This window comes from Lepeophtheirus salmonis, chromosome 3 (assembly GCF_016086655.4).
Source record: "Lepeophtheirus salmonis chromosome 3, UVic_Lsal_1.4, whole genome shotgun sequence".
Lineage (NCBI taxonomy): Eukaryota > Metazoa > Arthropoda > Copepoda > Siphonostomatoida > Caligidae > Lepeophtheirus > Lepeophtheirus salmonis.
The window spans coordinates 49,230,720-49,243,797 of NC_052133.2; the positions used below are offsets into that span (position 1 = coordinate 49,230,720).

The window sequence follows — 13,078 nt, forward strand, 5'->3', positions numbered from 1 at the left end:
GATGAGGCACATTTTTGGCTCAATGGCTTTGTTAACAAGCAAAATATGCGCTATTGGGCCGAAAAAAATCCACACGTGATTCATGAGGCGCCATTACATCCCCACAAAATTACTGTTTCGTGTGGATTGCATGCTGGCGTTGTCATTGGGCCGTACTTTTTCGTCGACGATGACAATCGCCACGTTACTGTGAATGGAAATCGTTACCGCGCCATGATAACCGCTTTTTTTGGCCTGAATTGGAAGATATAGACTTGGACAATATATGGTTTCAACAAGACGGTGCCACTTCACACACAGCAAATGTTACAATCGATTTATTGAAGAGTAAGTTTGGTGAGCGTCTTATCTCCAGAAATGGAACAGTCAATTGGCCGCCTCGCTCGTGCAATTTAACACCTCTAGACTATTTTCTTTGGGGTCACGTGAAAGCCCTGGCCTACACAAATAATCCATCGACGTTGGAAAAGCTCAGAACAAATATTCAATGCGAAATTGCTGCAGTTTCAGCCAATTTATGCAGAAAAGTAGTCGAAAATTGGGTTCAACGATTAGACTTCGTAAAGCATGCACATGGTGGTCATTAAAACGACATCGAATGTCATTCATAAATTTACTTGAATGTATTTTAACTGCAAATAAAGAAATCGTCGATATCTCAAACCGTTTTCGTTTTATTTAAAAAAATATGTGAGCGCTGTTAATGAAAAACCCTGTATAATATATATATTGCTATTTTTTTTCTATGAAGAAATAATATGATAACTTATCATAGCTACTCTTTTAATAAAATATTACTAAGCAATATTATAATTCCTTAATAGTCATTTGGCTTTATCTACTGGCTATGATCACTTAGTTCTAGCTGGCTACTTTATCTTACAGTATCGAATAAAATACTATCTAGATTTCAGTAATATTTAATTTATTTTAAAAATGGTGAAGAAATCAGTGATAGTCTACATGTATATAAGATATAAATAGCAGTTGGTATGATTAACTTATTTGGCTAACTACCAGATGATTTTGGGCCTTTTTTCTGTTTCTTTTTTGGATGAAAGGTTGTGTGATACAATAAAGATAACAACGTGAGAACAATAACTCAATATACGTTAGGGTTTGCTCATAGATTAGCTAATTTTAATTCAACCAATCAACATACAGAAAACAAATTAGAATTCACGGAGTAGAAATGTCGAAGACTGAGGTTATAATGCACAGTTGTGTTAGCGAGGTAATGGAGAGTCATTCGTTACTTTATTTTCATTCGTATGTTCATTCTTTTAATACCCGAAATGACGAGCATGTCATCAATTTTGTCCAAATCTTGTGAATATTCATTGAGGTTGTTAGTTAGTTATATAGTAATCAGGGCCGTACCACTGGATCCCCCCTTCCTCCCCATTCATTCTATAAATTGGTAAAATGGGATGACAATCGGGAAATTTTGATAATGTAATAATTATCCTAGATATCTACATATCATATGGATCCCAATAGAGTATCATTCTTTCTAAAGGAGCTGACGGTCAGAGCTGGAGAGTGAGGTTTGGTTCTACAAATATCCTTTATTTCAAATGATTAATATTATTATTTAAATGCAATTGAATTTCTTATCTGATTGAATTTTAATATTAATGATGATTAAATGACTGAATGATCAGAGCTGGAACAGCGAGGGATTTGTACTCACGACTTGAGTCTCACTTAAGTATGATTAAATTGCAACTTCATTCTCAACTCGTACACGAAGTGAAAATATTTACACTCACGACTTGAGATAACAGACTCAAAGACTATTCAAAAAAGGACACGTGAACTGCTCCTGCAATTTCTAAGGTAATCATTGGTATAGAGCATTTTCAGGAACATCATAGGTGAAGGAGACACCGTCTTGTGGACTCATAGTTGATATTCTTACTATATAAAACGGATACATTTTCAATGAATTTTGATTAAACTCCATCAAATGACTTTAAGGATGAAATAAGGCTTGAATATTATTTTATATAGTTCTTTATTGTCGAAATATGTAGGATCTGGATCCGAAATTTCGTTTACCCGAATTTACCAGAGTATTTAGATCTAAAGATTTGAACGGATTCGGAGTCGAGAAAATGTCATTGGTCCCCTTCTACTCCTTCAACTATGAAATGGGATTTCCTCGTCTGATTTTACGGGATCCTAAAACAGGATGGAAAATAACAAAAGGATTAGTTAAAACTTATAAAGTGTACCTGAGACAAGTATCTGTCTAATTTTAGTCTCGGATCTGGATCCGAAATTTCGTGTACCCGAATTTACCCGAGTATTTAGATCTAAAGATTCGAACCGATCCGGAGTAAAGAAAATTTCTACTACTTCAACTATGAAATGGGATTTCCTCGTCTGATTTTAAGGAATCCTATAACAGGATGGAAAATAACATATGGATTAGTTATTTATACTCCTTAGTTTCAGTTCTATTGTGGTCCTCTTTTGCTCCGAATATGCAAATCCAAATTTCCCTTTGACAATATACAACACATGCCAGTAGTCTCTTGTTTTCACTTTGATAGATGTGTATTCCATCCAAGTCAGTACTGTAGAATCCCATATAAATAATATTATACAAAGAAACTAATTAAAGAAATGAAAAGAATCAGAGGCAAAAAGATGATAATAATATTCGAGATTAAATCAAAATTTTAAAAATATAAGAATATTTTGTCATTTTTCACGTCCACTTAGTGGCTTCTATATTAGAGTGTTCTCTACTTGGTAAAGTTATCCAAATACAAAATTATCATGGATCGCTAGTTGTGATATACAGTATTGGTGAGAATACACTATAATATTTTTATCCTACCATCTAAAATTTTTCTAAAATTATGTTTTATTTAACCATCACCGTGTTTTATTCTCCACTAAATCCATTTTTTTAAAGTCAGCGTCGTGACTGGGATTTTTCTTTGGAAGGGATTTGGAGGGAATTGCTTTTTGACAATTTTGACAGATATTTTTGTAAATGACAAATTCCACAAATATAATTTAGGAAACTAGCAAATGAGAAAATTTTATCATTAACTTTTTCTTAGAAAAGACAAAAAACTTTTTTAATAATTTTAGACAACTTTTGTTATTATTATGGCACGAATTCACGGGCCTCTTTAAAGTACTTCCACTTCATACTAGAACTTTGACCAGAAAGAGGATGACGGTTGTTGATGACACAGCAAAAATACTATATGGTATTCTAACCCATATAAAACCACAACTAGATATCTATGATAATTTTGGATCTGGTTAACTTTACCAAATAGGAATCACTCTACAGTGCTACACTAATTTATCTAAGTTTTAGAGTCCCACGACATAATAATTATTATAATTTAACATTATTATTATAGTGTGCAAAAAAATGATACAAAAATTTCCTCTTTCGCTATAATACCTTTGATCTACTCCAGTAAAAAGTAAAAGATGCGACTGATATCCATTCTATGACTATGTCGTCGTCCAACCATGGCACAAAGAAGTACCGAGTGTTCAAATTTGTTTAAATACTATTTATATATAAATTTATCACTTTTTTGATTTTAAATATCCTTATAATGTTTAATGGAATTAGATAATACAATACCTCATCAAATTACACTAAGGAATACGAGATTTGCACCAATGAATTCAAGACAGGGACAATTGCATTCATCTATGAGTGTAGGAGGGGGGTTTGAAAAGTTTCCGACCTAACAACGATACAAGATATTTTTTTGTAAATTTTTTATTTATTTTTCTTCATAGTCTCCTTGTAACCTCCCACACATCTCTCAGCGATGATCCCATCTCTGTAACTTGTCAAAATAATAATCAGTGCTGTTCTCTGCTTCTTCATTTGACGGAAATCTTCACCGTTTGGACTGCATTTTTGTTTCGGGTGTATAATGGTGTATCCAAGTTTCATCAACAGTAATTAATCGGCACCAAACCTCGAAATTATTTCGCATACACTTCGCCAATAGAGCAAAACTCGATGTTGTACATTTTCACAAAAATACTCAGATCCGCTCCGTCTAAAACGACTTACAACATCACTTCCAAAATGATTGAAACTTTACTGAGTAACTATCAACAGATGCTATATAGATGTGACTCGCTTTTATTCACGAGTGCTACCATCTTCCCATCGAGGTCGGAAACCTTTCAGACCACCCTCATATAGGTAATCCAAAACGGATCTGAGTTTTTCTTTGTCGTATCGGGTTTAATAAATATCTGGGATTCTATTAATTCGGGACTATTATTGTTCAGATATATTTTTTAGGATTTAGTCAATCGCCAAATTAAAAATCAGAGTAATAAAACGTACGTAAAAGTGTTTTGATTGATTCTGTATGTTGTTCTAAACTCGAGAAATGTCTTTTTTTAGGCAGTAAAATGTTGAAAAACGGCACTCTTCTTTTGACCCTTTCAACTAATTCTTCATTCATAATAATAATTAACATAGCTTTTATTTTTCTATAGAAAAATATTCCCTGTTTAATTTAAAAAAAAGAATCATTCAAAAAATATGTATATCTTGATTCTTGAACCTATAATAATAAGTTTTACCCACATAGTTCCTACATTAAACTTCAGGTATCTGGTACGGCATTACCTCTCTAGCACAAAAATACCATTTGCATTTGTTGTCAGCTGTAAATTCCCTTGTCTCACTTGATACGTCATAAATTTGCTAAATAAAAAAAGTAATAAGTTTTATGCTCCATTTCTTAAAGGACAGGAAAACAATAGCTCGTTGATCATTGGCATTTTATTATTTCTATGAAGAAATTTTGGCTATCAAATACAAATAGAAATTTATAGCTACGCTTTTAATAAAATATTATAATACAGTATCAAATAAAATGTACTAGGAAAACTGCCCTGTTTATTCCGTCCCCTTGAATGTGAGTTATATTATTCCAATACAATTTCCTTGCAATTTTTTTAAATTCAATCAAATTTTCTAAGAAATGGATCTACAGGATTGGATAAGGAGGGGGGGGGGAGATAAAGAGCTTAGGATCTCTTAAAATATGGTTGAATACCCTCCGTTCTTGGATTGGCCCGGGTGTAATGTGGTATTGCTAAAAACCACCGCCAATACATCCAAGGAACCCCTTTAATACCAAAGAATAGTTCCAAGTCCTTGGGTTGTGCGGAGTACTTGGGAGTACCCTTGGATTCTTAAAAACCACCGCCAATACATCACATTCATCTAAGGAACCCCTCAAATACCAACCAATAGTTTAAGTCCTTGGTTTGTAAATTGAAAATTTGCCTAAAAAAAGGACATCTCTCGAGTTCAGAGCAAGATACAGAATCAATCAAAACAATGGAAGGGATATCTCGTGAACTTCATCATTTGGTTGTCGCTTTTGAGGCCCGAAAAATAGTGCTGCAACTTGTCCAGCAGCCTGTTGAGGTTGATATTTTTGAGAACGTCGCTGACACCACCAGTAGTCTCACTAATTCACCCCAACGTTGGAAACCCGTGGCAATGCTTTGCTTTTTCCACGCATTCACAAATCTTAACACTCAACAAAAGATGCATCACAACACACATATATACGTATATGTAATTACTTAATAATCGGAGCTCTGATGCCCACCTGTTACACCAAGAAGAGATGCGACATTATTGAGTTTGCGAGAAGCCGCTTTTGACATTTCTGACCCAACAGTGTTGTCACAATTACCCAAACATGACTTACAATATATTTGGTTGTTTTGTTATTAAAACGGTATATAAATGGTTGTGATTTGAAATTTGGTTGAAAAATTAGTTGAAATTGTTGAAATTTGGAAAAATTGTCGAAATTGAAATTTGTGAAATTTGAAGTAGTGGTTCTTCTGTTCGACCGATCATTCCCCACAGGTTAAGAACCAAAAAAATATACCTGCAAAGTAGTGTGACAGCCCGTAGCATTTTGTTATAAAAAAATGTTACATGGTCAGAAGAATTCTATGTGAGTAAGATACACCAAATGCTTTAAAACAAGGACCCACGTGATGAATAACTGAAAAATGTCTTACTTTGCAGAAACTTTTTTGTCCGCTAGAGGTACTGTTTAGTTATTATTTGGAGATATAATTAGAAGTTATGATGTTATCTAATATAATTTACTTTGCAGAAGATGCTCATTCGAGTTCTTGAAGACGAACGTAGCTTAGCTAGGCAAGGCTTACCTATGGATTCCAATTTCCCACCTCCCTCTGACAATAATTGACCATTGTATCTTAAATTATACATTTACTATTAAATATTATGCTATGAATTATTATAATAACAATTAATAAATCATAAATGAATTATCGAAAAGTCCTCTTCTCTTTGGTTAGATATTCAAAGAAGAAAAATCAAAGAAGAAAATAATTTCTTCTTTCCCCTCAGCAATTTTAGAGAATGATGCGTGATTTATCCCTCTTTATTCATATCCCAGTCTACGTAAGTAAGAAAAATAACTAATTGACCTCATATAAAAGGCGAAGTCTTGCGGAGAAATGTTTAAACACTCCACCATTGTATCTCCTCAAGCTAACGGTCACGTTTAGTTACTTTATTTTGATACTTTAGATACACCCAAGGTTAATAGAAATACAAGGTTAGATCAATTTTCAATCTGATGTATCGTACCGACTGCTGTGAAGAAAAACGGATTTTGACAAAACACGCAACCAATCATTTACTATGACGTCAATTGGAAAGGCGAAAAAAGAAACCTCGATAATTGGTTCATTTGTGCAAATATTGCAAAAATTATTGTAATAAAATGTTCCAAAAATTAAAAATAGTATATTTTGGAAAATTATTGAGAAAATGACGGATATTTCAGTTAAATATCCATTTTTATGAGTCAAATTTATATCCAAACGAATCTCCAGACAAATTTATTTTATCTACAAATCCAATATTCTATTGGAAATCCATTTTTTTTTTTTTTTGCATCTGAAAAAAAACGAAAGTGTATTTTTCATCGATTTCTTTTTTTGTCAGTAATTTTTTTTGATTTTGAATAAATTTAGAAAATGTTCTTATTCGTATAGTTATATTTTCAGACGCCAGTCAGTTTTTGATTTATAACTCAACCCCTTATTTAATCTCCTTGAGCTCCACACATACACAAATTGAATTATATAATAATATAAATAAACTAATATTATGATTCAGGGAATTGTATTATTTTGCCGCAAGACGACGCCACTTTCTGAAGCTTTGTTTACAAACTAATATAAGTGAACAACGCTCTCGTCCCATTACAAGAAATATATACAATAGGAAAAAAAGATATTTATTAAATAATCAAATTTTAAAATGAGTAATTAATATTAAGAAGCAAGAAGAATAAGGTAAAGTATTAGAGAGAAGTTATGAGTTATGAGACATGTATGTACCTAGCTAAGTCATCGATAGATTTACATGCCAATATTCCTTACTTCTCCCACACATATTGCCACAGATTTCTTTCACGTGAAGAGGATGAAAGTATTCGACGTAAATTATTTTATTTTCTTCCGATTTTATTGCAAATTTACAATATAAATAACTTCAACAGGGGGTTAAATATTTTCATTTTGACAAATTAAATTTCTAGCTATAAAATTTAAATAAATGCTTTCCAGAGTAGGGACCCAAAACTTGAGTAGCATTTAATTACGATTTTAGACCCATTATTTTTAATTACAAGGTTTCATTGCGTAACCAAACGTCAGCTCAAACACAAATAAACAAGTTTTTTTTATCCCATGTCTCTAGCTAAGTCTAAAAATGTCGGAGCAGATACAAAAAAAGGTAAGGCATGTGCGATATTCTCCGCGCCACTATTAGTGCCGAGAAGACTGCAGAGATCTTTAGCATCTCAATCCAGACTGACTTAAACATCAATAAGTTCATTTCAGCCTTATACAGCCAATAAGAACCAAAACTTATGCAGCAGAAATATGGCGGACTTCTGGCTTTCCAACATATATACCTAGACTTTGCAGTTTGGGGTGTCTTGGAAAAGAATCACTCCTGTACCTCTCATCCAAATTTGGATTAGCTCAGAGCTGTCATCATGACACATTTAAATGAACCCTTAAATATGTGTAATTAGAATTACAATTGTAATTTCAAACTCCCAACTCTGTTAAATGGCGAAAGAGGTATATTACTGACTTCGACGAGTTACCTTGAAGATTTGAAAATTACATTATATTCAAAATATATAAATATGCATTATTCATGATTATCCTAAGTACAACTACCGATATTTAAACTACTTCCATACGAAATATAAGCTCTTTATCCGAATTTTTCGTTCAATATTCGAGACAGTCTCGCTCCAGGTCGGAGGATTTGAAAATGAAGTAAAATAGTTTTTAGTATGCGTGTCTTTGAATTTGACCTCATATATTATTGTGATATATCGTGTATTGATTTATAAATCCAAGAGTACAAAATTTACTAACATTTACTAACTATAATGTCTTTTATTTATAGAATGAATATAATTTATACTTCCTAAATGTATAAAACTCTATCATGGTCAAGAATGAATAACTTTTCATAATAAAATCTAATGTCATTTTTTGTGATCAACTTTAAATTGAATAGTTCCAAGGGACTCTTCTTGAGACTCAAGCTCTTTTAGTCTAGCTTGAATATCTGAGGCAAATTTTGGATCTTTATCAGAGATGTGAATGTTGACATGATGTCCATTAGTCAGCCATTTTTTGATTTGCTTGAAAACATACTCCGTTTCCTAAAGAGTATAAAATGAGGTTTAGAGATTATAAGAAGGAAATAGTAATCATTAATTACACAATAATATATATTTATGTAAACTAGAATACACAACCGTCTTATTTTGCTCGGACATTATCCTATTTTTACATCATATCCGAGTAATTTTTTCTTTAAATTCATGAAATGTCCGGGGTTTTTTTATAGATAAATAACATATGTAAACAATCGACTTAAAATAAAATTCAATATTATTATTGTTAAATTTATTAATTTCAAAATATTAACTCACTCCTTTAAACCCAGAACTAATGAAAGATGTACTGACCCTTGTTTAGTAGTTATGGCAAATCAGGGAGGAATTGTATTTTTTTTAACGGCACAATTGGTCAATTTATTAAAACTTGTTTTTTGGGTTTTTTTAGAAAACATATTTAGAGCCTTGTTCTTCCATTTCATCTGAAGAGACTCTCGAAGCTAAGATTATGCCAGTCTTAATTTTGTCAGCAAATATTCCATTCGTATCGTCAGAAAGATAAAATATTTTTTATATTATCTTAAAGTACAAATGAATTTATTTTGTAAAAAGAATGTTTATTCTATTATTTAATGTCTGAGGAAATCGTCGCTATCGCTGGACATGGGACGTAACTTTAAGTCAAAGAGGTCCTTATCACCTGAGAATGAAAAAGGTGTTATATAAAAGCCCAGTAAATTTTTTAAGTATATCACTTGAGCATTTATCCTGCACTAGACGAGACGCAACATCATATTTTGTTTCGTCTACTTTGGTCATATTTATCTGGTCTTGCCATGAATAAAAACCTTTGTTAGCAAATCTACTCGTATTTTGTCAAGTCCAATGGTTCTCATAGGGTAATATACCTTCTGGACTACCCAAGACAAACATTTCCTGTGCAATGTTGATTTAATAAAAGAATAATATTATTAGAATCTATGGTTCTTCAGGAAATTTATGAACCAAAGAAGGCTCATTGTCGAATAAAGTTTAAGAAACTCTAGTCTAGTACAGTTTTGACCAAATTAAAACTGAAGGATACATACGCTATTTGTACCATATTGATATATTATAAAAAAAATTGTACATTTCTTGACTTTATGAAAGCAGTCTGCGGATGGGAAGATGTAAAAAGAGGATCCTTATTAGTCAATCTAATATCAACTCTACTTGTTCAGATGCTGTAGGAGAAAGGTGTGTTATCTTTTCTCTAATTCGTCCTTGTTTTTCTGTAACATAACGAACTTCACTCCGTTCCTTTCTGCCCTTATGAAGAAGGGACTCCAGCTCGCTATGACTCATAAGTTTAAAAAGTGGAATGGAATTCCACTTTTGAGAAAGGATCTGCACAAGGATTTTGTTTTTAGATTCTTTTTCCTTCAGCTTTGCGTTTGATAAACTCATAACATCTCCAACAGTCCAAGAGTGATGATCCTTGAGCAAACGAATTTCGGTCTCTGGTGTGACATTAAATCCCACGAAGCGTTTCGAGATGTAGGATAACACATTTCTTCCATAAGCGAGAATTGAGGAAGACATATTGTTATTGATATTTTCACTTCGTCCGATGAATGTTATGAAAGGTTTCGTGAAGCTATGCTTCATAACAAAGAAAACATTGAAGGCCTTGGAAATCGTCAAGTATTTTGAGATTGTCATTTAAGCTCAACTTTTTCTTGAACAGAGGTGTTCACGAGTCTTTTCTTACGAGTCGTTGTCAAGTTTTTATGCTCGACTCTAAGTCAGAAAATAAAGGACTTAAGTTGAACTGGAGTTCAAGTCGCGAGTCCCAAGCTCTGGACTTGGATTTCCTTTTTGATCAATATATTTTGTTGTTGGTGTATGAAAAATTGAATACAAATACTTTTGATTATTTTGTTGTTGTCTTAATATATATATCATGGTAGAAGCAAGTTATCAAGGAGTTTATCAATGTATGTAGAAAAGACCTGGAAGTTTATCAATAATAATTATTAGTCAGTTATTCAATGAACAAGATATATTAATAATAATATTACATATTTAAATATATAATGAAGATTCTACATTTCAAATATATTAGTGAACTTTTCCTAAATCCCTTCTCATCCATGACATACAGAACAAGTCTATGGATTATTTTATAATTAATTCAATTGCAGTTTTTTACGTAACCAATAATATTATTTTCAAAAAACAATAGACGATTAAAATAGGTTTTTTTTTAAATGCTCGTAACAAAAACTGCTATATAGACATATTCCTTACCTATCTAATCTCAAAACCAAAAAATAAATAATATCTGTAATTTATTCATGTAAAGTATTTGTAGGCTCATTTAGATTATACTCAATTAAACAATCGCTAATAGTATTGCAATGTTCGTGCTTACGGTTAATATGGAAATAATATATTTTTAAAGGAAGTGTTCGAAATTAAAGTACCTAACAATTTATTCATAATAATGATTAAAATATTTATCTCGAAAAAGTTAACTGTGTGTTCTATAATATGTATATAAATCAATATAAACAAATACAGTTTTATTCAACTTATAATCGAACAAAACCTTATCGCCTGAGAAAGAAAAAAGGTGATATATAAAATCCCCAGTAAAAATTTTAAGTATATCACATGAGCCATTATCCTTCACTAGACGAGACGCAACATCATATTTGGTTTCGTCTCCTTTGGTCATATCTATCTGATCTTGCCGTCAATAAAAACCTTCGTTAGCGAATATACTCGTATTTAGTCTAGTCCAATGGTTCTCATAGCCATATACCTTCTGGACCACATAAGATAAACGTTTCCTGTTGGACAAACTTAATAAAAGGGATCCAAGGATTATGTTTTAGATATTGAAATTACAAATTATTTTATCACACTTTTTAGTTGAATTCATAAAATATTTAGGCATATCTAATTACTAAGAAATGTCGTTTCTAATAACACTTGCTTCTAACTTTATATTTGTGAAGAAAAAACAATGAGATCTGATATTATAATTGGTCAATTATACCAAAGTCTATGACATTTTGATATTACTCGCCAATATGTTTGGTTACAGTATTACTGTCGAGAACAGCTTGACTTGCAATTCAAACATTGTCGGGCTCTTTGAAACTCTATCCGTTCTGCTGAAATTCTTCTTGGGCCCAAAACGTACCAGACTCAAATTTGGAACACGCAAATGTTTATAAATTAGAATGCATTATATAATTTCATTATTCGATATTTTCGTCAAATTAATTATGAAGTTGTGTGTCCAAGTTATAACATACACCAGCGTAAATTGTACCTAATAATTATATATATTAATTGTCTAATTATTTACTTTTATAAATGAAAATTACTAATTGATTAGGATTCTGTGGTATATAAGATAATCTAAATGTCCACGGTTACATACTTATAAATATGTTATTAATTATATTATACTATTAGCAGATTTTATTCATATTTAGCTTATTAAGGTTAAAATTCTAATTTAAAACGATTTACTATAATTATATAATAGGTAAATTTATATGATAAAACCTTCTTGAATACAATTTCTTTTGTTATTTCTGTGCATTTGCCCCCCTTTTAACACTCTTGAAAATGTAACATATAATTAATCATGTGAAAATACTGATTTAGGTAAATATAAAGCAATTTTTTCAAATGTTTGACCCTAAGATTTAGTTATTATCATTGCCATTTCTAACTTACCATGTTCCTTCTACAACCATTATGAAGATTAAAGATACATACTAAGATTAATTTGCTAATATTTTTTCTAATTCGTATTTAGTATGTGTTCTCCCTTTTTCCGTTGTACAATAATTCGTGTTTTTTTTTAAATCGACAACCCATACCTTAAAGAAAACTTTGAGACCCGGGGAATTGATCTTGTTTTATCAAAAAAAATTAACTTATTACCGAAAAAACAACCTTCTCCTCCAGAGTCCAAGAATCTGGTCTGATTAGAATTAAACATAGCCACACGTATGTAACTTAAAATTCTAAACAACTTTTATCTGTCTCTGGTTTTGAAATAAATGCGTTTTTGTAATTGTTTTTCTTTGTGGGACATACATCAAACACAAACACACGCATAAATTATTTTAATACAATGTACAATAAGCAATTCGAATTAATAGGATCATAGGAACCCTTCTGCTCAACGATGCTTTGTCAAGAACTCCACGAGAGATTACATAAATAATACATCCCCATTTGGTTGAACATATTCTATATGCTGCAAGATATTAAAAAATGCTATAGACAATAGCAGGGATTCTCAAACTTTTTTTTAGTGATGTACCACTTGTAAAATATTTATTTAACCC

General features: G+C 31.6%; 1 protein-coding gene and 1 long non-coding RNA gene across 2 annotated transcripts; both read right to left on the reverse strand.

Annotated features, from left to right (window-relative positions):
* Positions 1 to 1,543: 1,543 nt before the first annotated feature.
* Positions 1,544 to 3,729, reverse strand: LOC121113958 (uncharacterized). Its single transcript, XR_005863177.2, has 4 exons — positions 3,623 to 3,729; positions 3,434 to 3,545; positions 2,238 to 2,619; positions 1,544 to 2,184 (listed from the first exon to the last, which is right to left on the reverse strand). It is a non-coding gene; the product is annotated as an uncharacterized lncRNA (long non-coding RNA).
* A 4,650-nt stretch (positions 3,730 to 8,379) lies between these two features.
* LOC121115277 (uncharacterized) lies at positions 8,380 to 10,714 on the reverse strand. The gene is made up of 2 exons (XM_040709487.2): positions 9,936 to 10,714; positions 8,380 to 8,765 (listed from the first exon to the last, which is right to left on the reverse strand). Exons 1-2 carry the CDS (start codon positions 10,422 to 10,424, stop codon positions 8,586 to 8,588), a joined length of 669 nt encoding a protein of 222 aa, XP_040565421.1. The 5' UTR covers positions 10,425 to 10,714; the 3' UTR covers positions 8,380 to 8,585.
* Positions 10,715 to 13,078: the final 2,364 nt, after the last annotated feature.

What these genes read in the sequence shown, in the direction of transcription:
- LOC121115277 (XM_040709487.2), bottom strand. Translation starts at nt 10,424, where the DNA reads ATGACAATCTCAAAATACTTGACGATTTCCAAGGCCTTCAATGTTTTC. An exon ending in CTCCTACAGCATCTGAACAA is followed by an intron (nt 8,766 to 9,935) that starts GTAGAGTTGATA and finishes TATACTCTTTAG; the next exon opens with GAAACGGAGTATGTTTTCAA.